Source organism: Piliocolobus tephrosceles, chromosome 12 (assembly GCF_002776525.5).
Source record: "Piliocolobus tephrosceles isolate RC106 chromosome 12, ASM277652v3, whole genome shotgun sequence".
NCBI classification, from domain to species: Eukaryota; Metazoa; Chordata; class Mammalia; order Primates; family Cercopithecidae; genus Piliocolobus; species Piliocolobus tephrosceles.
In genome coordinates, this window is record NC_045445.1 from 2,599,658 (window position 1) to 2,626,677 (window position 27,020).

The window sequence follows — 27,020 nt, forward strand, 5'->3', positions numbered from 1 at the left end:
GGATGTGTTTGCTTCCCCTTCTGCCATGATTGTAAGTTTCCTGAGGTCTCTCCATCCATGCTGAACTTTGAGTCAATTAAATCTCTTTCCTTTATAAATTACCCAGCCTTGGGTATGTCTTTATTTTTATAATGAGAATGGAGTAATGCAGTTCATTTGGTGAGTTTGTGTTTTTCTTGGATTGTCTTTATACTTCTGGATGTTCATCAGATCTGGGCATTGAAGAGTATGGTATTTATCATAGTCTTCTCAGTCTGGGCTTGTTTGTACCCCTTCTTTTTGGAAAGGCTTTTTGGATATTTGAAAGGACTTGGATGTTGTGATCTAAGTTGTATCTGTTTTAGGGGACACCTCAAGCTCAGTAACACTGTGGTTCTTGCAGTCTTGTAGAGGTTCTGCCTTAATGTTCTTAGACGATATCCAGAAGAATTCTCTGCATTACCATGTAAAGACTTTTGATGGCTTCCCTTACTAACTTTCAAACAAATTAAGTCTCTCCCTATGTTCTAAGCCACCTGAAGCTGAAAGTGGAGTGACAAAAGCACCCCTATGGCCACCATCACTATGACTATGCTGGGTCAGACCTGAACCCAGCACACTATTGGGTCTCACTCAAGGCTTCCTGTGACTACTTCCTGGCTACTGCCTATGTTCACTCAAGGCCCTGGTGCTCTACAATCAGTATATGACAAAGCCAGCCAGGCCTATGTCCTTCTGTTTGGAGTGGTGAATTCTTCCAGGCCCTTGGCAGATCTGGATATGCCATCTGGGAGCCAGAGACTACAGTCATAAATAGAAATCTACCTGGTTTTTCTCTTACTGCATTTGAGCTGGCTCTCAAACCACAACATGCAGTCTTTCCTACTCCACCTTCCCCTTTCCATAAGCAGAGGAGCCTCACCTCATGGCCACCATCACCACAGCCCTACAAGAGTAATGCGTGACTACTACTGATGTTCCCTTAAGGCCCAAAAGCTCTTCAGTTGGCTTGTACTGAATACTGCCTGGCCTGGGACTCACCTTTCAGGGCAGTCTCCTCCAGTATGGCCCAAGGCAGGTCCAGAAATGCTGTCCAGGAGCCAAGTCCTCAAATCAGGGTCCCCGAGAGCCTGCTTGATGCTCTAACACACTGAGGCCAAACTCGTACCGAAGGTTAAAGAAAAAAAATCCCATTTACTTCTCTTCAAGCAGAAAGAGTCTAGTCCCATAGCCATCACAGCTGGAAATGTACTGAGTCTCACTTGAAGCTAGCAAATCTCAGAGCCTCATCCAAGGCCTATCACATAGTATTTGGGTATCACTGCTGGTTATTCAGGGCCCAGAGGCACTTTAGTTAGGTGATAAATCCTGCCAGTGATGGTTCCTTCCCTTCAAGGCAATGGGCTTCCTTCTGATCCAGTGTGTTTCTAGAAATGTCATCTTGGAGGTAGGGCCTCACAACTCTGCTGCCCTATCCTTCTGTGGCTGAGCTGCTATCCAAGATACAAGACAAAGTCTTCCCTACTCTTCCCTCTCCTCTACTCGAGTGGAGGGAAGGGATCTCTTTTGGAGCTGTGAGCTGTGCAGCTTTGGGTTAGGGGAGGAATGAAGCCAGCACTCCCTTAGCTGCCCTGGCTGGTGTCTCCATAGGTCACATGTCTCCCCACAATCAGTTCACTGGCTCTGGACCCAGTTTAGCACTAGAAATCACCTACGAGTTGCTGCCCTTGTGGCCTAGACTGCTGTTCATGTTTACTTAGGGCTCCACAGCACTTTAGCCCAAGGTGGCAAGGCTTATGGAAACTGAAGTTGCGCCTGCTGGGATCAGTGATTCCCCTCTGGCTAGGGCTAGGATAAATGCTCCCTCCATGGGCAGGCATCAGCTAATTTTGGTCTGGTTTTGCTTTCTGCTGTAACAGGGCAGCACTAGTTCAATGTCTCACAGTTGCTGTGCTCTCCCCTCGTCAGTGTACAAAACAGTTCTCCATGCCACACCGCCACTGACAGCGGATGGAGCGGGGTGGTGTCAGTGATTCAAGACTGTTTTTTCTACCTCTTCTGTGCCTCTTTCATAGTTAAAATAGTTACATAGTTAAAATCAGGTACTGTGAGTGCTCTCCTGATTTTTAATTCCTATGAAGGTGCTTTTTTTGTGTGTGTATAGATAGTTGTTAAATTGGTGTCCTTGCTGGGGGGGGGTCAGGGGGAGGCACAATCAGTGGAGCCTTCTATTGTGCCATCTTCTTCTGCTCTTAACGACATTTTCAAAGTGTATTTTTATTGTCTTTTTGGTTTCTATTGTTGCACTTAAGAAGTCAACATAAGTGGTGATTATAAGTCAAGTGGTCATGTCTTTGTAGGTAGCATGTCTTTTCTGTTTTGCAATTTTTAAAATCTCTTTTTTGGTATTCTTTAAATTCATTATGCACTGCCTGGGATCTATTTTAATTTATTGAGCTTGCAATTCATTATGGTACTTGAAGCTAAAGATGTATATATTTCAACAATTCTGGAAATTGTAGTCCACTACTACTTTGAATATTGTTTCTCCCCTATTTTCTCGAATCTCTCATATTTAGAATTGTAATATATGTATAGTGAAACTTCTATTTTTTTCCTTCATAGTACTATACCTCCCTTTCATATTTTCTATCATTTGTGTCTGAAATGTGAACTGGGCAATTTTTCCTCATATGTTTTTTTCCAGTTCACTAATAGCTCTTTCATAAGAGATGTTATACTCAGATTTTGGGACTCACCTTCTCAGTGGTTCTCTTGTTCCCAGGACTTCCTCATGAATTTTCATCTTCTAATCCAGAGCTTTTTCTCTGATAAGCTAATACTTTTTCAGATTTCCTCCACTTGAATTGTGATGGCTTAAGGAATTCCTTCAGTCTAAATGAATTGTGATGGCTTAAGGAATTCCTTCAGTCTAAATGTAGCAAATTCACAAACATCACCCAGCTGATTTCTTTCATTTAGTGGACCACTATCCTACTGTTTCTGCCTATTTTTTTTTAACTGGGCCCCAGGGTCTCTCCTATTTGTGTGTAGTATAGTAATCAGCCAGAATTTTTGGCAGAATATATATTCAGATTTGGAGGCCCATCCCTTCTGGGATGCTCTTACTTTTGAGTCTTCTATCCCTAGTAGTCCAGATTCTCTGCCACCTTGAGCTAGTAAGGCTATTGTATATGCCACAGGAATTCTAGGTTTGGGAAGCACCTTCAAGAAAGAAAAATCACAAACTCACAATTCTAATCTATTGCTGCTGCCATCTTTCAAAGGTAAACTCACCTTAGGTTTCTGTCTGCTTTCAGTCACACTCCACTGTTTTCAAGAAATACAGGTATATACAGTTGTTCAGGTTTTATAATTAATAGCTGCAAGAAAATGTACTCAAATAATTTATTATGCTGTTACCAATACCTGGAACATTTATTGTTAATTTATTTTGTATTTACATAAACAGCAAATTTGAATGTTTTCTTCACATGTATTAGCAATTTTTATCCATTTCGTGACTTTGCTGTTCATTACCCATTTTATCTTATTGGTCTATAAGATATGTTTTTTGTCTTATCTATAATATTTCATTATTTATTGAGGATAACAAGCTCTTCCCGAATCAGACATATTGTTATTTTGAGACTTAGATTAAATGTATGATAAAATGTAAGGTTTTGGTTTTGTGGTGATTTTTATATTGGCCTTCGATGGGGTCATTAAGCAGCAGAGACAAGGTAAGAAACTTGTTCTTATTTGGGTGTCACTGCATAGAGGAGGGAGCACTTGCTTTTTCATAAGGCAAAGTCTTATGATCAACTTGTGTGGTGTGTGGGGATGTGTTGGCAGCAGTCTTCCTAAAAAACACCTTGTCAAATATGTTATCCTCATGTTTATTAATCTCCATGGCATTATTTCTCAATCATAATCATTTTCCTTACACACCAGGAGCTACTGTTAATAGACTGCTGCTTCTCTGCATCAGAGGAAATATTGCAAGGTAATTAATATTTGCTAAGGGCACTATGAACCCTTACCAGAACTCAACTGAAACATTGTTTATCTCTCTTTTCATCCCTAGGAGTACACTATTGATGTATTTTTTCGGCAGACATGGCATGATGAAAGACTGAAATTTGATGGCCCCATGAAGATCCTTCCACTGAACAATCTCCTGGCTAGCAAGATCTGGACACCTGACACCTTCTTCCACAATGGCAAGAAATCGGTGGCTCATAACATGACCACGCCCAACAAGCTGCTCAGATTGGTGGACAACGGTACCCTCCTCTACACAATGAGGTCAGAGAGTGGTGGCTTCCACCCAAAGTATATTGGGAGTAGGACTGGGCTTGAAAGCAGAATGTTTTAGAATATCTACTGAAAATTCTCTCAAGTGTATAGATTAGAAATGTACAGGTATATATACACTTCTTAATACAATTGCATGCATACATACTCACAGACATATATATTCTAATAAACACATAAATAGAGAGTTGCATAGATGAACATTTTGAGAAACACAGAGGTATACATTCACGATTTGTGTATACATGCATACCCAAAGACACATGTGGACTAACACAGAAGGACATATGTATTCACGGTCACTTAAATACACAAATTCACAAAAACATACACACAGGCATGAACACTGATAATTAGAATTGACTAGGTTTAAATGCAGCAGCAAACTATCCCTATGATGCAGAGTTGTGAGTATCAAATGAAATAACTATGGATATTTTGTGAAACATACAGTATTTTATAAAGATAAATTTTAAAATACTTATTTAAAATTTTAATTTATTTAAATATATTAATTTTATACTACATTACCTTAGGATACTGAGGATGATAATAAGTGAATTTTCCAAACAATTTAAGATTATATCTATGTCTATCTATCTATCTATACATGGTGTTTATATGTGTGTGCATATGTGTGTGTATATATAATATTGAAATCTTCATAAAATATAAATTATATTTTATACTTTTCCACCTCCCAATGGATAAAAACATCACAATTTTATTTATTTCATGACTTATTACTGTCATAGAGTTATTAGGCATTGAATTTTGCTGTCAAAAAGAATAAGTTTGAAAGGATTTTTGATGCAGTAAGATTCTTTCCCCAATACTAAAAAACATTCTTGGTTTTTGGGTTTGCTTTTTATGAATTTTCTTGTTCCTCTGATATCAGTTGTCACTTCCTGAAGCTTCCTCCCACATTAATGAGTGCTAATTTTGTGTAGTGGAGCTACTATGGCTATTTAGAATTGCTGTATTGGTTATTTTGCAGAAGAAAACTCAAATATTGCATGCCTGGTAAATAGGTGGTGAATAAACGAAGTGTGTTTGTCTGTATACTAATCTCTCATTACTTCAAATTTGCTGTTTATTGGTGTTTTTCCCACAAGAATTTGGAAGATGAGGAGATGATCAAGGAAAAAAGGGTAATAATAATTACTTAAGAGAGAAGTTGGATGAGAGACAGGAGGAAAAATGAGCATAGAGGAGATATGACCATAGAGTGGAGGATAAAATAATGAAGAAAGAAAGTGGATAGAAGTGGGAAGATGAGGGTCGAGAGGGGAGGAGACTAATTACACAGAGTACATAGAAGCATATATATTGGAGAAATGAGAAAGGTGAAAAGAAAGAGAATATGAGAAGAGAGGAAAAAAAGAGTAGAGAAATTGAGAAGACAAAGGATAAGATGGTGTAAAATAAAAAAGCTAGATTAGATATTAGAATATCCTAAAGAGACAGGAGAATATAATGAAGTGGATGTAATAGGTGGGAATAAAGAGGAAAAGACATAGAGAAGTAGAGGAAAGGACATGGGAGGAGATGAACAAGAGGGAAGGAAATTGTAGACAGAAGAAAGAGAAGCTTTCCTTCATTTATTCATTTGCCAAACATGTCTTGACTTCCTAATATATACATGGCCCTAAAGTAAATTCTGGAAATGCACACATTAATGAGACATGGTCTCTCTTCTTAAGATAATCATAATATAATAGGGGAGAAAGACTAATAGCATAATAGCAAATGATGTTAACTAAAATGTTAAAGAGATGGGTAGTTATTGGAATATAGAGCAGGGTCATCTAACTCATTCTTTTGGGACAGGTTGAGAGAAGAGTCCCTGGATAAGGCAACAGCTAGGCTTCTGATTATTGGTATTAGCACTAGCATTTTATATTATTATGTAAGTAGAATGCAGTCAAGAAACTTCTAGGCAGAAGGAAGAGAGGAAGGACATTCTAGACAGAGAAAACCAAGTGAGCAGTTGCAGGGAATGGAAGGACGTATTTTAGGCAACAGACTGAGGTGGTCAGTTTTCTATTTCATATGGCTGTGTAGCTACTGGGTAAATAACGCATTTGAAGGTAAAAAGACTGGAATTAGAGAAAATGATTAAGAAACTGCTGAAATAGTCTAGATTAGAAGTGGTGTTATAATTCAGAACAATGGATTAAGATGGAGAAGTGACGATATGTTGAGGAAATAGGCAGTAAATATAGAAAACTTCAGAATGGTAGAGAGGAGTTGTGAAGGTAGTAGGTATCCAAATAACATGACTGAAAGATGGTACTATAGGCTGGAGTAGATGATTTGAAAGTTAGGACAAATGTAGATAAGTCTGTGAGGTTAATTTGGGACAAGATAAGCTTAAGGTGATTGTAGATTATCCAGGGAAAGAAGTCTAATAGTAGTTGGATATTTGAGTCTTAAGAACAAGGGAGAGATACAATGTAGATATATAAAGTATGGTGTTGTTAGTATATTGGAACAAATGGAAACATGAAAATGGATGCCATCACTTCAGGAAAGAGTATAGAGTAAGAAGAATTTCATGCCAGGTATCTAGTCATCTAGCACTACTATCAGTAAGGCAGTGGAGGGCAAAGAGGAACCTATGAAAGAAACCAGGAAGAAAATGTCAGGGAGCTGTTAACAGTGTGCAGTATCGTGAAAGCTAAGTGTGGTAGTCAATACTAACACTTGCCAATATTTTCACTTCACGTCCATCTCGGTACAAAGTAGTACTATACTTCCCTGAGCCTTGAAGTTCAGCATGGACAAATGACTTGCTTTGACTAACCAAATGTGAGTGTAAATAGCATGTGTCAGCTCTGAGAGAGGATGGGAAGCCCTTCAAGAGCCAATACATAATTTGCCATGTTGCCTTCCCCTAGCCACGGTAAGTAGCATTATGCCAGATGGTCTTTGCCCTATCATTCTATGCCCCTTATTGAAGATGACATAGAAGCGAGTGGGTCCCCCTGCCCCAACCAGAGATAGTGTGAGTGAGAAATAAACTTCAGTTACTTTAGGACACTGAGATTTTCAGATTGTTTCCTACTGCATATTAATCTAACCTGTCTTGACTGATAAATTAAAGTTTCAAAACAATGAGAGTTATCAATAACACCACTAATAGTATAATAAGTATATTAATTAGCATCAATATAGTATGTAAAATATGACAGACACTGTTCTAATCATTCTACTTTTATAATATTCCTAACAACTTTAATAACTGTATGAGATAGGTACTATTATCCCAACTTTACAGATGGAAAAAAAAAAAAAACTGAGACACGACGTGGGTAAGAGAATTTTTCAAGTTAACTTGGGTAGTAGATGGTTAAGCCAGCATTATTAATATGGTCGGGCAGCTGCAAGTTCATGCACTTTACCATGTTTATACATTTTTACAACATTGTTGGCTATAAAAAGAGATATAATATAGAGACTTAGAAGTATGTCTTAAGTTTGGTACCATGGAGGATATTAGTATTCTTCACATACACTGTTTCAATAGAGTGGCTAGTGCAATAGAGAGTTTTAGGAGTTGGAGTGGAGATAGTACATATAGAAAATAACTTCGAGAAGCTTGTTTGAAAATGAAAGGGAGGAAGGTATCATAGCTACATTCAGGGATAAGAGAAATTGCCTTTGTTTTCAGAGGAGACACTGACACATACTTGTAAGATAGTACAAAAGAGTCAGTAGGAAGACAAAGATTGAAGATATAGTAGAAATAACACATCGCTGACAGCAAATTCTCATAAATACCATAAAGGGGATGATATCAAATCTACAGTTAGAGTTTTACTTGAAAGGAAGAGGGACACCTCTTCTCACATTGCATGAAAGTTTATGAGGTTACATATAAATGTTGAAATGAAGGTGGGGAGGATAGGACAGAGAAAAGGTATGAATGAATGTAATATATCAAGGAGAATTTGGGGAAACAGAGCATTAGGGAAGGAATAGATGGAAGAGGCATGCTTGTAATAAACTATAGGAAAGAGAAGAGTTTGAAAAAGAGATAAGAGTTCACACAATTGTGGAAAGAATGGAATGGAGTAGATGTAAACAGAAAAGAAGCTGTATGGAATGAGGTGGATGGAGGGATAGAATAATGAGGAGATGTGGATGGGCAGAAGACAGTAAGCAAATGGAAGAGAAGCAAGAGGAGGGAGAGAGTAATGGGCAGGAAAGGATCTGAACACAGTAGAGATTACAAATAGGAGAAATAGAGAATGAATGAAAAGAACAGGATAGAGGAGAAACAACAATAAAAGGAATAAAGCATAGAGGATAGGTTTAAGTTTTGGGGGAGGGATAGAGAAGAGAGAAGAAAGGAGAGAGGATAGGAATATTGAAATATAAAAAAGTAGAAGATGCAGGTTGAGGAGGGCAGAGGATGAAGCCGAGCAAAGGATTAGTTGCCTTGAAATAAAGTTGAATGAATGGGAAGATGATGATAATTGGGCCCTTTATCCTAGTCTGAATTGGACAAGAAAGTCAAGTTCGATGAGATTAGAGTCTATGTAGAATGCCCTTGTGCTTATTCAGATTTACAGAATAGAGGAAGTACAGAAGCATGGAAGCATGATGAAGTCATTGGTTTCCTACACAGTAGCACCTTAGGTCCAGGAAGGTGGGTCTGGAGGGAGACCTAGGCTCAAAATGGAAAAATAAAAGCCTGGTTCTTTTTACAGCCCCACAATTCATTCACCTAGTGACATTTCTCAAGTCACAAACCGTCCGCTTTCTCTAGTCTGATAGTAATGTAGCTGCTGCCTGTCTTGCAGGCATATGAAAAGCAAAAATTGAATAAGGTCTGCAGAATACTTAGAATTTTTCGGAAAGTGTTATTCTTTAGCATCCCTATTATTATTTTGACCCTCAGGAATCTTATCTGGAGTCCATGGGGAGACTACAGTAGGACAGCTTCCTACTAAAATCTGAGCAAGCATTGCATGGGTATGTAACTAGGGCAGTGTAGAAAGAAGCCTTGCTTTGCCTCATCTTGGGACCTCAGAACAACCATAAAAATACAGGCTAAAACCCATTACCTGCTGCTTACTTCAGCAGCACACATACTAAAATTGGAACAATGCATAGATAATTAGCAGAGCCCAGCCCAAGATGATATACACATTTATAAAATATTTTTTATTATTCAGGAATGGACATATAGAGAACTTCATCTCTATTAATGTCATATTATTTGTTTATGAGGATACAGGTAAACATGTTCATTGTATATAAATGTTGCATAATATATAATACAGTAAAAAAGTACTATTGACTATCTGAATATGAAGGATAACTATTTATTGAATTTAACTAGATTTTATCCTATTGACTTAAAACATTCATTCAGCACATTCACGAGTGCTTATTATGTTTAAAGTTCTGGAAGGCACAGGTCATGCTCTTAACGACTCTACAGTTAAAGAGACCTGTGCACAGATAGCTGCACAGGAATACAAAATTCCTGAAATGGAGGTGCAAAATGTGCTAGAATTGCAGGAGAAGTCACATCTAAAATGATATGGGGTTATCAAAGAAAGCTGCAAAAGGAGGTGATGCAGAGTTTGTCCCTTGAATCTTGAAGGAAGTGTAGGTGAATATCAAACAAATGAGAGACAGGGCTGAGGTAGAGGAGGGTTTTCCAGGCAGAAGAAATACTATGCACAAAGACATGTATTCATGAATCGACATCATGCATCAGAAAATCCATGCTTCTTTGTGAGACCTGATAGGGGAAATAGAGAGTATTATGGGAGCATCTAGCAAGGACAGTGAAATGATTCTGTGGGGAATAGCCACAAAAAATTCCAGAGGAAATCACCTTCTGAATGATTTCTGAGACCTAAAAGATCTGTAGAAGTAAATTAAAAGGGAGGAACTATTCCAGAGTTCGAGTATAGCATGTATAAAGGCTTGAAGAGTGAGAGGAGACGGTAGTGATGACACATGGAAGGACTAAAAGTTCAGTGTGACTGGACCAGAGTACAGTGCAGGAAAGCAGTCTGAGGTGGAGAGAGGGGCTTATATGCTATGTTGGCATAAACATGATGAGGATCCATTAAAGAGTTTATTGCGGAGGAAGAAATCAAACAAATTTGCATTTAAGATAGATCACTCTGGGAGCAGTGTAGGAGGCAGATTAGAGGGAGGCAAGGCTGAAGATGAGGTGCCTAGCTAAGAAGCTGCCATAATACTCAAATGATAATCCTAATGACAACTACGTATTATATATACTATGTATATGTAGTATACTATGTGTTGAACACCTACAATTTGTTAGGTACTTTCTGTAAAACATCTCTAATCTTCACAACACTTATTCTAGCTTCAGATTACTGCTTTTTCCACTAAATTAGGTTTTGAGGAAGAATTGTGGACATACAATATGTTCAAGAGGTAGCACTGATAGCACTTGGTGCCTAATTGGAAGTATGGGGTTCAGGATGTTTTATGGCTGGTTTCTATAAGCAAATAAGTTGCCTAGGATAATGGAAGTATTGGGGTGTAATATAAATGATGACCCAATTGTTAACATTTCCATAGAATAAAGAGGAGTAATCAGATTTTGGAACATGGCAGTGATAAAGAAAGGGAGTAGGAAATATAGCCAAAAGCATACCTATTTGGAAGGATTTGTGCATGACAGATGAGGGATGATAATGAAAAAGTGATACAGAATATGTTTATCCTGTAGTTACAGGAAAGCATTATTGTTTTTACAGATTTATTTATGTTTTAATTGACATATAAAATTGTATTTACTGTGTACAACATGATGTTAAGTATATATACATTGCAGAATAATTAAATCTTGCTATTCACAAATGCATTACCTCACATAGATATCCTTTTGTGATGAGAACATTTGACATCCATTCTCAGCATTTTCCAAGAATACAATATATCATCATTATTGTCAACTAGTCACCATGCTGTATAATAGATCATTTGAACTTATTACTCCTACCTAATTATAAATATGCATCCTTTGACCAACATAATTTTTTAAAAGTGAATGACATGACAAGATAATTTGTGATAACACAAGTTGCTGAACCCAATAATGAATAACAGTTCAAACATGATAGAAGTGTATTTCTTGCTTCTGAAAGTTCAAAGCAGGTGTTCCCCATTGACAAGCGGCTCATTTCCAAGTGGTGCAACACATGGTTTTCAAGACCACTGTGCTTATTTGTATTAAGTCAACAGAAGATGAAAGAGCACGACAGATTGTATATGAGAGGTATTTATAGACCAGGCCTTGAGTGGCATACTCATTTCTACTGACATTACTTTAACTAGAATGAGGTCACATGGACATGGTGGGAAAAGAAACATTGCCAAGAAAACGAGAAAATGGATTTAGTGACCAGTTGGCAAGTATTTGCTAATCCCTGTTTTTTTTTTTTTTTTAAATTAAAATCCATGGTTGCACTCTGGAAGATAAATAGACAGAAATACTAGTTAGCAGACCCTTTCATAGTCCAGGGAAGACTGACAGAGGTACAACAAAAGGCAGTGAGAAGTGAGAGTGGAAGAAGGGCAAGTATGATGAGAGAGGTTTTCAATAGAACTTGAAGTCCAACTGGATATAGGGTATTGAGGAAAAAGGTGCATTGAGAATGTCCCTGATATATTCTCCCTGGATATTGAGTGAATTGTGATGTTATCAACAACAACCACCACCACAACAAAAACTCATTATAGGAGAAGAAGGAGATATTTTGGAGAGAGGAGGGGATAGTTGAGAGTTTACATGTCTTGGGGATTTGCTATATGCCATATATTGTGCTAGTCGCTTCACATGTATTTGTTTCATTCAATCCTCACAGCCATGTTCATGTGTATATACTACAGAAGCATAATATAGCATGGTTATTAAGAAGGTGGGTTCTGCAGTAAGACTGCTCCTGGTCCTTCCTCTGTAAAATGAGGCAAATCATAACAATGCCTGCCTCATAGGCCATTGCAGGAAGTAAATGAGATAAGGCATGTAAATTGCTTGGTATACTTCTTGCCATTCTATGAAGTGTTTTTATTTTTATTGTTAATATCCCCATTTTTACAGTTAGCAAACTGAAGTTTCAATAGAGCAAACTCACACCACCAATAAGTGGCAGAGCTGGTATAGAGACCCAAGTCATTCTGCTAGTGAAAACCTTTTTTCCCCTTTACATCACATCATTTCCTCTAATAAGGGAAGGTGTGGGCTATCAATTTTAAATAATGAATCTAAGGTGGACATGACAAGCTGCAGTTGGAAATGCAGTTCTGGAACTCATGAAAACTTTGACACAGTGAAATTTGTAAAACTGAATACATTGCACAAAATGTCAGCTATGGATTATGTTACACATTAATGGTGTCCTACATTTAGCTCAAAAGAAATAGGCACTAGTTTCTCCATGTTTAATCACCAAAAGGAAAGTGGTGCTCTGAACCAATTAAGTGTGGGTTACTATCATATTAAGGCCATGAAATTTTTTATTGTATGACTGAGTCAGTTTTATGTGTTTTGAATATTCCAAAGACAAACTATTTGAAGGCTGAATTTTGCATGTCAGGAACCCTCCTCCCACAAACTTCATCAGTAAAACTCTTCTCCTACTTATTTAGCTGCAAATAGCTTGCACTTGCATGTTCATTATAGTATCTGCCTCTGAAATGGCCAGGAACCAGGGAAAGCATTTGGGCCAGACTGTTAGTTGTATAGGATTTAATATAATCAGATCAACCAAGCATTGATAGCTTGTTTCACACAGTCTTTTTTTGTAAAGGCTTTTGCTCTAGGGGATTCCACCTGTAGTTCCTTATTCATTAAGCTAGCAACTGACTCGCAGAGCCACACTTAGTGAATCTCACTCTAATGAACAGAAGTAAGAGCATAGAAGAGATGGAATGGTTCATTTTGGGCTCTGAGAAAGCTTACAATGAGGTGAGAAGGAAATAATAGTGTAAGTCTTCAGTCAATCTCAAATTACTCTGTGCACTCTTCATGCAAGGATATCAACTCCTGCCCTCCAAGAGCTCATATCTTAGGAGGAATGATGGGGCACATCATTCACTGTACTATAAGGCATAATGGAAGTTTCACACAAAGCTGACGGTGAAGTGCCATGAGCTAAAAATTACAGGATTCACTGAAACCTGAGGGCATGGGCCCAGATGTGTGGCAGGGCCTCACAGGGGAACTAACATTTGAGCCAGAAGGTGGGAAGGAAAAAAAGTATTCCTGAGATGTTTCCTCACATTATTTCATTTTTGCCAGTTCCATGTGGAAATCATGGCCTTGAAATAACAAGGACTGCCTTTATTCTCCAAGCAAGAAACTGGTGGTCTCCAGGCAAATTGAGTCTGTTTAAAAGTTCACTCTAACAGAGGGATTTACAGATCAACATAAGTGTCCCTCTTGTTCCAAAGAACCCAGCTATTTTAGATGCTACCCCTAGACAGAGTAGAAACTCTGTTGTAGTAGAATAAACATCAGAGAAGGAATTAAGAGCCGTGGTTGTGAATCCCAACTTTGGAACAGATCAGCAGTGTAACCATGAGCAAGGCATTTTTCTTCTCTGGGTCTCAGTCTCTTCTTTTGGGACACGTTGCTGAAAATACCTGCTCTGCCTATCTCACAGAAATATTTATTAAATCAGGAAACAGCTGTCAACCATCTGCTGTGTGCCAACTACCATACCAGGGATGGGATTACAATGATGAAGAGACCACTCTCTCAAGTTGCTCATAGTCCTGTGCAGAAGACAGAGAGCTAAACAGACACTAATAATCCTATGTGGTAAGGTCTAAGACTGTTGTCCAAAGAGCTCTTAGATTGCTGTGAGCTGGAGGAAACCACAATACTTGTAGGGCACAGACAAAGCATAATGGAAGAGGGAATATTTGAGAAAAGACTTGGAGGAAATATGTTGTGCATATAAAAAGGAAAGGGTACTCCAGGCAGGAAAAAAACTGTATGAAAAGACACAGATACATGAGAGTTTTGTTTTGTAAAATCGTAAGTTTTTACAGATGGCTGGAGAGTGGGGGAGAGCGTGTCAGAAAATGAGGTTGGAGCTACATGTCTGAGATAATTGTTGAAACTCAGATGTGCTCCCTCTGAAGGCTAAATAGAGTAGTAAAGTGGTGGCCCTCCTTCCTGTGTACTGAGCTTCTTATCTATAACTTGAAGATTTAATGGGACACCTCAGACAACTGGCATTCTTGTGACTAATGTGTTGCTTGGTTTGGGTGTTTGGTGGTAATATATTTCAAGTGACTCATGCTGTACGGATAATGGCTATTAATGATTTGTTATTCTTTCTTTTTCACCATAAATCCCAAATCCTGCCCTTTACTCCATTATTATAGAAATAGCCGGTCTGGCACCTCAACTGCTCCTGAAGCAGTGTTATTTGTCCTTAGAGAGAACATTCCTAAGAGTTCAGAGTAGGCCGTTCTACTTCGAGAAGGCCTAATTGACAGATTGCTTTCACTAGGGCTCATACTGAACTCCAGAGCCCCTCGTATCCTACAAAGTTCAAACTGTTCCCTCCTACATTATACTTAAACACATTGATAGCCTCACTGAACAACCAGTGCATATATTCAATAAACTTTAGATTTTTAACCTTTAGGATTCTAGTTAGTGTGGGAATCTTTTTTCTCTAACCTTATTTATAGTTTTCTTCTATTTTATGCCCTTATTTAAAAAATAATCCATATTCTATGTGCAAAAATCTAAGAATGATTTAATATTTTTCTGTGGGGCAGTTAATTTAGGTGACTCATTTTCATTCAATTAATTTTGCAGGTTTTTTAATTCTTTATTTCAGATATAGCTTGCATATTTTAAAGTATACAAACTGCACAGTATTCTGGGTAAGGTATATGTGCTAGAGGTTGCTACATTAGAAGGGTAAAGTAATGGAGAAGTAGCTTATGATAACCAGAACTTCACTTTCCTGAAGTGTCACTCTCCCTGGATTAAAGGCAAATGGGCACTGTCTTAATCCGTTTGAACTGCTATAATAAAACACCTTAGACAGGGTAATTTATAAACAACAGAACTTATTTCTCACTGTTCTTGAGGTCAGGAAGTCCAAGATCAAGGCTCTAGTATGTTCACTATCTAAAGGCTACCTCTCTGCTTCAAATATGGCAACTTTCTGCTGTGTCCTCACATGGCAGAAGAGACTAACATTTTCCTTTAGGTCACTTTTATAGGGCCAGTAATCCCATTCAAGAGGACAGAGCCCCCATGACCTAATCACTTCTCTAATGCCCCACCACTTAATACTATCACATTAGTGGTTATATTATAATTTCAAAATTGTAATTTCAGGGGGACACAAACATTCAGACCACAGCAGGCACTGAGGACATGGATGTAATAGTTTCTGAGTTGGACAATTTTCTCATTGGGTTAGTGTGTTGGATGCATTTCCATCTAAAAGCAAATGACTTACATGGGGTATTCAATCTAGTTCAGGAGACAAGACATATGTACTAGCAAAAATATCCTTAATATGCAAAGAACTGCATAATAAATGCAAAGTAAATACTGGCTTTTGTATCAATGGTATAATAAAATGTTAAAAATCAGCAAATCATATAGTAAGAATAATCTCTGATATGTTTGCTTGTTTTGAAAATGCACTTAGGTATTTCCAATAAAGATGAGATAAGGGCACCAAATAGCCAAGTCACTAATCTGTCTCAATTCCAAAGGTATAGAAAGAAATTATTTACCCTGTGACTTTTAGTCAATAGCAGGGATTTCGAACCCAATGAGATAGCATAGCATAATTGCTGGACCAAATGTTTCAAATGACCATATGCAGTCTATGGTGTACCCCTTGCTTCATTTCCCCTCCTTCCTTCAAGATTCTGATACATGTACCTTCTGCCTGAGGTGTGTGGAGAGTCAGTGGAAAGACATGAACCCAGCTAGTATGCTGAATCTCAGTCATTAGACTTCTTGTCTTTCCTAGATACCATCACTCCCTTTGTAGTATCATCCAGTCTTAGGCCTTCAATTAGCATTGACAAGGTGTTAGCTAACAAGGCACAGATAACTGAAGTAACTTACACATAACTACTACTACAAGCTGGGTTCATGGTGGACCTGAGTTTTAAATCTGACAGTCTGGCTTTGGAATCCATGCTCTATTTTTAATAAATAAATAAAAATTACATGTATTTATGGTGTACAATAGAATGTCTTGATATATTTATACATTGGGGAATAGCTGAATTAAGATAATTTTCATATGCATTAACTCACATCTCAATTTTTGTGCTGAGAGCACGTGAATTCTGCTCTCTTAGTGATTTTTAAGTATATAAAACATTAATGATGAATTGATGGGTGCTGACGAGTTGATGGGTGCAGCACACCAACATGGCACATGTATACATATGTAACCTGCACGTTATGCACATGTACCCTAGAACTTAAAGTATAATAAATAAATAAATAAATAAATAAAGTATATAAAACATTGTTATTAACTATAGTCACCATGTTGTACAATTGATCTCTAGAATTTATTTTTCCCTTGTAACTGAAATTTTATATTCTTTGACCAACATCTCCCTGGTCCTCCCACTTCCTGGCCACCATTCTACTTTCTTTCTATGAGTCCAACTTGTATACACTCCACATATAAATGACATTGTAGAGTATTTGTCTTTCTGTGTGTGGCTTATTTTGCTTAAGATAATGTCGTCCATGTTCATCCATGTTGTTGCAAATGGCAGAATTTCCTTTCCTTCTAAGGCTAAGTAGTATTTTATTGTGTATATATACCACATCTTTTTATCCATTTATCCATCAATGAATGTTTAAATTGATTCCATATCTTGGCTATTGTGAATAATGCTGAAATAAACATGAAAATGCAGATATCTCTTCAACATACTGATTTCATTTCCTTTGGATGCATGTACACACAGTAATGGGATTGGTGGGTTATATGGTATTTCTATTTTTAATTTTTGAGGAACCTCCATACTGTTTCTTTATAATGGCTGTATGAAAGAGTTCTCTTTTCTCCACATTCTTGCCAACACCTATCTTTTATCTTTTTGGTATAGCCATCCTAACATGTGTGAGGTGATATGTGATTGTGGTTTTGATTTGAATTTCTCTATTTATTAATGAAGTTGAGCCTCTTTTCATACATCTATGACAAATATTTATTCAGATCCTTTGCCTATTTTAGAAATTGGGCTATTTGTTTCCTTGCTATTGAGTTGTTTGAATTCCTTATATATTTTGAATATTAACCCTTTATTTGATGTATAGTATGCAATATTTTCTCCCATTCCACAGGTTATCTCTTCACTAGGTTAACTGTTTCCTTGGATGTGCAGAAGCTTTTTAGATTGATGTAATGCCATTTGGCTATTTTTGCTTTTGTTGTCTATGCTTTTGGGGTCATTTACAAAAAAATCATTGCCCAGGCCAGTGCTGTTGAGCTTTCTCTCTCTGTTTTCTTCTATTAGTTTTATAGTTTCAACTCAAAATATTTTGAGTTGACTTTTGAGTATGATGTAAATGGGGTCCAATTTCATTTTTTTTATGTGGATATCCTGTTTTCCCAACACCATTTATTGAAGAGACTGTTCTTTCTCCCATCGTGTGTTCTTGGCATCTTTTATGAAAACCAATTGATTGTAAATGTGTGGAGTTATTTCTGGGCTCTCTATTCTGTTCCATTGGTCTATGTGTTTATTTTTATGTTAGTACCATGCTGTTTTGATAACTATAGAAATCAAATAGTGCAATGCTTTGTTCTTTTTGATTCATTATTTTTGCTTAAAATTGCTTTCACTATTTGGGGTCTTTTGTGGCTCCATACAAATTTTATGATTTCTTTCTATTTCTGTGAATAATGTCACTGGATTTTTTATAAGGATTGCATTGAATCTGTAGCTCACTTTGGGTAGTATCAATATTTTAACAATATGAATTCATTCAATCCATGAACAAAAGATGATTTTCAATTTATTTGTGTCTTCTTCAGTTTCTGTCATCAATGTTTAGTGTATAGATCTTTCATCTCTGAAAATGTTAAATTTATTCTTAAGCATATCTTTGTAGCTATAGTGAATTTGATTATTTTCTTGATTATTTTTTAAATAGTGTGTAGAAATGTTACTGAATTTTGCACGTTGATTTTGTATCCTGCAACTTTACTGAGTTCATTTATTAGTTCTGACAATTGTTTGTTGGGGTCTTTAGGATTTTCAGTATATGTAATCATGTGATATGCAGACAGAGACAATTTAATGTCTTCCTTTCCTATTTAGATGTCTGTTTTTTCTTTCCCTTGCCTAATTGCTCCAGCTAGAAAACCCCAAAGATTGCACCAAAAGATTCCTAAATTTGATAAATGAATTCAGTACTTTCAGGATACAAACTCCACATTCAAAAATCAATAGCATTTCCATATACTAGTAATGATCAAACTAAGAAACAAGTCAAGAATGCAAGCTTATTTACAATAGCTACAATAAAAGTATGTAGGAATACATTTAACCAAGGAGGTGAAAGATCTCTACAAAGAAAACTACAAAACACTGATGAAAGTAATTGTAAATGACACAAAGAAATGGGAAAACATCCCATGCTCATGCATTGGAAGAATCAAAATTGTTAAAATGACCACACTACTCAAAGCAATCTAGAGATTCAGTGCAATTCCTAACAAAATACCAATGTCATTTTTCACAGAATTAGAAAAAAAATCTTAAAATTAATATAGAACCACAGAAGAGCACAAAGAGCTGAAGCAATCCTAAACAAAAAGAACAAAGCTACCGGCATCACATTACGTGGTTTCAAATTATTCTACAAGGCTATAGTAACCCAAACAGAATGGTACTGGTATAGAAGTAGACAAATTGATCAATGGAAAAGATTAGAGAATCCAGAAATAAAGCCTCATACCTACAGCCAACCAAGTTTTGAAAAAATCAACAGAAACATACACTGGAGAAAGGGCACCCTATTCGATAAATGCTACTGGGAAATCTGGGTTGCAATATGCAGAAGAAGGAAAGTGGAACCCTACCTTTTACCATATACAAAAATCTACTCAAGATGGATTAAAGACTCAAATGTAAGATCTGAAACTATTAAAATACTAGAAGAAAATCTAGAAAAACTCTACTGGTCACTGGCTTTGGCAAAGAATTTATGACTGAGATCTCAAAAGGAAATGCAATGAAAACAAGAATAGAGAAAGGGGACTTAATTAAATGAAAAACACTTTTGCACAGCAAAAGAAATAATCAACAAAGTGAATAGACAGGGGGGCACCCAAGATGGCTGAATAGGAAGAGCTCCAGCCTCCAGCTCCCAGCGTGAGTGATACAGAAGATGGGTGATTTCTACATTTTCAACTGAGGTACTGGGTTCATCTCACGGGGTGTGTTGGACAGTCAGTGCTGCTCAGTGGGTGCAGCCCAACCAGTGGGAGCTGAAGGAGGGCAAGGCATTGCCTCACCTGGGAAGCACAAGGGGGAAGGGAATTCCTTTTCCTAGCCAAGGGAAACTGAGAAACACAACACCTGGAAAATCAGGTAACTCCCACCCTGACACTGCGCTTTACCAAGGGTCTTAGCAAACGGCACACCAGGAGATTATATCCCAAGCCTGGCCCAGAGGGTCCCACACCCACGGAGCCTCCCTCATTGCCAGAACAGCAGTCTGAGATCTAACTGCAAGGTGGCAGTGAGGCTGGGGGAGGGGTACCCACCATTGCTGAGGCTTAAGTAGGTAAACAAAGCTGCCAGGAAGGTCGAATTGGGTGGAGCCCATCGCAGCTCAAGGAGGCCTGCCTGCCTCTGTAGACTCCACCTCTGGGGACAGGGCACAGCTAAACAAAGATCAGCAGAAACCTCTGCAGAAGTAAATGTCCCTGTCTGACAACTTTGAAGAGAGCAGTGGTTCTCCCAGCATGGAGGTTGAGATCTGAGAACGGACAGACTGCCTGCTCAAGTGGGTCCCTGACCCCTGAGTAACCTAACTGGGAGACATCCCCCACTAGGTGCAGACTGACACCTCACACCTCACATGGCTGAGTACACCTCTGAGACGAAGCCTCCAGAGCAAGAATCAGACAGCAATATTTGCTGTTCAGCAATATTCTATCTTCTGCAGCCTCCGCTGCTGATACCCAGGCAAACAGGGTCTGGAGTGGACCTCAAGCAAACTCCAATAAACCTGCAGCTGAGGATCCTGACTGTTAGAAGGAAAACTAGCAAACAGAAAGGACACCCACACCAAAATCTCATCAGTATGTCACAATCATCAAACACCAAAGGCAGATAAAACCACAAAGATGGGGAAAAAGCAGTGCAGAAAAGCTGGAAATTCAAAAAATCAGAGCACATCTCTCCCTCCAAAGGAACGCAGCTCATCACCAGCAATGGAACAAAGCTGGACAGAGAATGACTTTGATGAGTTGAGAGAAGAAGGCTTCAGTCGATCAAACTTGTCAGAGCTAAAGGAGGAACTATGTAACCACTGCAAAGAAACTAAAATCCTTGAAAAAGGATTTGATGAATGGCTAACTAGAATAATGAATGTAGAGAAGTTTTGCTGTATTCAGGAGACCCATCTCACATGCAGAGACACACATAGGCTCAAAATAAAGGGATGGAGGAAGGTCTACCAAGCAAATGGAAAACAAAAAAAGGCAGGGGTTGCAATCCTAGTCTCTGATAAAACAGACTTCAAACCATCAACGATCAAAAGAGACAAAGAAGGCCATTACATAATGGTAAAGTGATCAATTCAACAAGAAGAGCTAACAATCCTAAATATATATGCACCCAATACAGGAGCACCCAGATTCATAAAGCAAGTCCTTAGAGACTTACAAAGAGACTTAGACTCACATACAATAATAATGGGATATTTTAACACCCCACTGTCAACATTAGACAGATCAACAAGACAGAAAGTTAACAAGGATATCCAGGAATTGAACTCAACTCTGCACCAAGCAGAGCTAATAGACATCTACAGAACTCTCCACCCCAAATCAACAGAATGCACATTCTTCTCAGCACCACATCACACTTATTCCAAAATTGAACACATAGTTGGAAGTAAAGCACTCCTCAGCAAATGTAAAAGAACAGAAATTATAACAAACTGTCTCTCAGACCACAGTGCAATCAAATTAGAACTCAGGAATAAGAAACTCAATCAAAACCACTCAACTACGTGGAAACTGAACAACCTGCTCCTGAATGACTACTGGGTACATAACGAAATGAAGGCAGAAAAAAAGATGTTCTTTGAAACCAGTGAGAACAAAGATGCAACATACCAGAATCTCTGGGACACATTTAAAGCAGTGTGTAGAGGGAAATTTATAGCACTAAATGCCCACAAGAGAAAGCAGGAAAGATCTAAAATTGACACCCTAACATCACAACTAAAAGAACTAGAGAAGCAAGAGCAAACATATTCGAAAGCTAGCAGAAGGCAAGAAATATCTAAGATCAGAGCAGAACTGAAGGAGATGGAGACACAAAAATCCCTGAAAACAATCAATGAATCCAGGAGCTGTTTTTTTGAAAAGATCAACAATATTGAAAGACCACTAGCAAGACTAATAAAGAAGAAAAGAGAGAAGAATCAAATGGTCACAATAAAAAATGATAAAGGGGATATCACCACCGACCCCACAGAAATACAAACTAACATCAGAGAATACTATAAACACCTCTACAAAAATAAACTAGAAAACCTAGAAGAAATGGATAAATTCCTGGACACATACACTCTCCCAAGACTAAACCAGGAAGAAGTTGAATCCCTGAATAGACCAATAGCAGGGTCTGAAATTGAGGCAATAATTAATAGCCTACCAACCAAAAAAAATCCAGGACCAGACGGATTGACAGCCAAATTCTACCAGAGGTACAAGGAGGATTCTGAAATTATTCCAATCAATAGAAAAAGAGGGAATCTTCCCTAAGTCATTTTATGAGGCCAACATCATCCTGATACCAAAGCCTGGCAGAGACACAACAAAAAAATAGAATTTTAGACCAATATCCCTGATGAGCATCGATGCAAAAATCCTCAATAAAATTCTGGCAAACCGAATCCAGCAGCACATCAAAAAGCTTATCAACCATGATCAAGTGGGCTCCATCCATGGGATGCAAGGCTGGTTCAACATACGCAAATCAATAAACATAATCCAGCATATAAACAGAACCAAAGACAAAGACCAAATGATTATCTCAATAGATGCAGAAAAGGCCTTTGACAAAATTCAACAGCCCTTCATGCTAAAACTCTCAATAAATTCGGTATTGATGGAACGTATCTCAAAATCATAAGAGCTATTTATGACAAACCCACAGCCAATACAATACTGAATGGGGAAAAAGTGGAAGCATTCCCCTTTGAAAACTGGCACAAGACAGGGATGCCCTCTCTCACCACTCCTATTCAACATAGTGTTGGAAGTTCTGGCTAGGGCAATCAGGCAAGAGAAAGAAATAAAGGGTATTCAATTAGGAAAAGAAGAAGTCAAATTGTCCCTATTTGCAGATGACACAATTGTATATTTAGAAAACCCCATCATCTCAGCCCAAAATCTCCTTAAGCTGATAAGCACCTTCAGCAAAGTCTCAGGATACAAAATCAATGTGCAAAAATCACAAGCATTCTTATACACCAGTAACAGACAAACAGAGAGCCAAATCATGAATGAACTCCCATTCACAATAGCTTCAAAGAGAATAAAATACTTAGGAATCCAATTTACAAGGGATGTAAAGGTCCTCTTCAAGGAGAACTACAAACCACTGCTCAACGAAATAAAGGAGGACACAAACAAATGGAAGAACATACCATGCTCATGGATAGGAAGAATCAATATCTTGAAAATGGCCATACTGCCTAAGGTAATTTACAGATTCAATGCCATCCCCATTAAACTACCAATGACTTTCTTCACAGAATTGGAAAAAACTGTTTCAAAGTTCATATGGAACCAAAAAAAGAGCCCTCATTGCCAAGAAAATCCTAAGCCAAAAGAACAAAGCTGGAGGCATCACGCTACCTGACTTCAAACTGTACTACAAGGCTACAGTAACCAAAACAGCATGGTACTGGTACCAAAACAGAAATATAGACCAATGGAACAGAACAGAGTCCTCAGAAATAATACCACACATCTACAGCCATCTTATCTTTGACAAACCTGACAAAAACAAGAAATGGGGAAAGGATTCCCTATTTAATAAATGGTGCTGGGAAAATTGGCTAGCCATAAGTAGAAAGCTGAAACTGGATCCTTTCCTTACCCCTTATACGAAAATTAATTCAAGATGGATTAGAGAATTAAATGTTAGACCTAAAACCATAAAAACCCTAGAAGAAAACCTAGGTAATACCATTCAGGACATAGGCATGGGCAAGGACTTCATGTCTAAAACGCCAAAAACAATGACCACAAAAACCAAAATTGACAAATGGGATCTAATTAAACTGAGGAGCTTCTGCACAGCAAAAGAAACTACCATCAGAGTGAACAGGCAACCTACAGAATGGGAGAAAGTTTTTGCAATCTACTCATCTGACAAAGGGCTAATATCCAGAACCTACAAAGAACTCAAACAAATTTACAAGAAAAAAACAACCCCATCAGAAAGCGGGCAAAGGATATGAACAGGCACTTCTCAAAAGAAGACATTCATACAGCCAACAGACACATGAAAAAATGCTCATCATCACTAGCCATCAGAGAAATGCAAATCAAAACCACAATGAGATACTATCTCACACCAGTTAGAATGGCAATCATTAAAAAGTCAGGAAACAACCGGTGCTGGAGAGGATGTGGAGAAATAGGAACACTTTTACACTGTTGGTGGGTCTGTAAACTGGTTCAAACATTGTGGAAAACAGTGTGGCAATTCCTCAAGGATCTAGAATTAGAAATACCATTAGACCCAGCCATCCCATTACTGGGGATATACCCAAAGGATTATAAGTCATGCTGCTATAAAGACACGTATACACATATGTTTATTGTGGCACTATTCACAATAGCAAAGACTTGGAATCAACCCAAATGTCCATCAGTGACAGACTGGATTAAGAAAATGTGGCACATATACACCATGGAATAGTATGCAGCCATAAAAAGGATGAGTTCGTGTCCTTTGTAGGGACATGGATGCAGCTGGAAACCATCATTCTCAGCAAACTATCGCAAGAACAGAAAACCAAACAGCGCATATTCTCACTCATAGGTGGGAATTGAACAATGAAATCACTTGGACACAGGAAGGGGAACATCACACACCGGGGCCTATTGTGGGGCGGGGGAGGGATAGCATTAGGAGATATACCTAATGTAAAAGACAAGTTAATGGGTGCAGCACACCAATATTGTACATGTATACATATGTAACAAACCTGCGCGTTGTGCACATGTTCCCTAGAACTTAAAGTATAATAATAATAAAAAAAAAAAAGTGAATAGACAGCCTGCAGAATGGGAGAACATATATGCAAACTATGCATCCAACAAATAAATGATATCCGGAATCTATAAGGAGCTTAAACAAATCAACAAAGAAAAGAAAAATAACCCCATTAAAAACGTGGGTAAAGGACAAGAACTGACATTTTTCAAAAGAAGACATATGAATGGCCAATAAACATATGACAAAATGCCCAACATCACTAATTATCAGTAAAATGCAAATTAAAACCACAATGAGATACCATTTTCCACCACTCAGAATGGGTGTTATTAAAATGCAAAAACAAACAAAAAAGCAGATGTTGACAAGGATGCAGATAAAAGAGAATGCTTACACACAGTTGAAAATGTGAATTAGCATAACCTCTATGGAAAACAATATGGAGATTTCTCAAAGAACTAAAAATAGTAGCTATATTTTTTCCAGTAATCTCACTGCTGGGTATCTACACAAACAAAAAGAAATCATTATATCTAAAAGATATTTGTACTTAGATGTTTATCGCAGCACTGTTCACAATTGCAAATATATAGAACCATCCTAAGTGTCTATCAATGGATGACTGGATAAAGAAAATTATATATAATATATCATTGTATATATTATATATATATATATTAATATATATAATACAATATATATGATATATTATATAATACACACAATGTTATGTGTATATATACACACACACACAATGGAACACTATTTATTAATAAAATAATGAAAGTATCTCCTTTTCACCCACATGGATACAATTGGAGGCCCTTACCTTACGTGAAACAACCGAGAAACAGGAAGTCAAATGCTGCATGTTATCATTTATAAGTGGGAACTAAATAATGTATACACATGGACACACAGAGTGGAATAATAGACATTGGAGACTTTAAAGGGCAGGAGAGTAGGAAGGGGTGAGGGAAGGGAAATTACCTAAATGGCATAATATGTATTATTCGGGTGATAGTTATACTAAAAGCCGTAATTTCACCACTATGTTATATATCTGTATAACAAAATGGCACTTGTACCCTCTAAATCTACAAATAAATTAATAAATGGCTAAGGTAAGCATGTTTTCTAAAAAGGAAAAAATAAAAGAATCCATGCTCTTAAACACTGTGCTATAAGGCTGCTATGAACATACCATGCTCATGGATAGGAAGAATCAATATCGTGAAAATGGCTATACTGTCCAAGGTTATTTATAGATTCAATGCCATCCCCATCAAGCTACCAATGAGTTTCTTCACCGAATTGGAAAAAACTGCTTTAAAGTTCATATGGAACCAAAAAAGAGCCCGCATTGCCAAGACAATCCTAAGTCAAAAGGACAAAGCCGGAGGCATCACGCTACCTGACTTCAAACTATACTACAAGGCTACAGTAACCAAAACAGCATGGTACTGGTACCAAAACAGAGATATAGACCAATGGAACAGAACGGAGTCCTCAGAAATAATGCCACACATCTACAACCATCTGATCTTTGACAAACCTGAGAAAAACAAGAAATGGGGAAAGGATTCCCTATTTAATAAATGGTGCTGGGAAAATTGGCTAGCCATAAGTAGAAAGCTGAAACTGGATCCTTTCCTTACTCCTTATACGAAGATTAATTCAAGATGGATTAGAGACTTAAATGTTAGACCTAATACCATAAAAACCCTAGAAGAAAATCTAGGTAGTACCATTCAGGACATAGGCATGGGCAAGGACTTCATGTCTAAAACACCAAAAGCAACGGCAGCAAAAGCCAAAATTGACAAATGGGATCTCATTAAACTAAAGAGCTTCTGCACAGCAAAAGAAACTACCATCAGAGTGAACAGGCAACCTACAGAATGGGAGAAAATTTTTGCAATCTACTCATCTGACAAAGGGCTCATTTCCAGAATCTACAAAGAACTCAAACAAATATACAAGAAAAAAACAAACAACCCCATCCAAAAGTGGGGAAAGGATATGAACAGACATTTCTCAAAAGAAGACATTCATACAGCCAACAGACACATGAAAAAATGCTCATCATCACTGGCCATCAGAGAAATGCAAATCAAAACCACAATGAGATACCATCTCACACCAGTTAGAATGGCAATCATTAAAAAATCAGGAAACAACAGGTGTTGGAGAGGATGTGGAGAAATAGGAACACTTTTACACTGTTG

General features: G+C 37.7%; 1 protein-coding gene and 1 non-coding gene across 2 annotated transcripts in view; both read left to right on the forward strand.

Moving 5' to 3' along the window:
- Window positions 1-27,020, forward strand: part of GABRA3 (gamma-aminobutyric acid type A receptor subunit alpha3) — a 171,915-nt gene that overhangs the window by 96,783 nt on the left and 48,112 nt on the right. Inside the window, exon 3 of the mRNA XM_026451624.1 lies at window positions 4,067-4,287. Within this exon, the coding sequence (XP_026307409.1) occupies window positions 4,067-4,287 (221 nt within the window). The remainder of the gene's footprint in view (window positions 1-4,066; window positions 4,288-27,020) is intronic.
- On the forward strand, window positions 9,372-9,476 carry LOC111536022. The gene has a single exon (XR_002729627.1). It is a non-coding gene; the product is annotated as a U6 spliceosomal RNA (small nuclear RNA).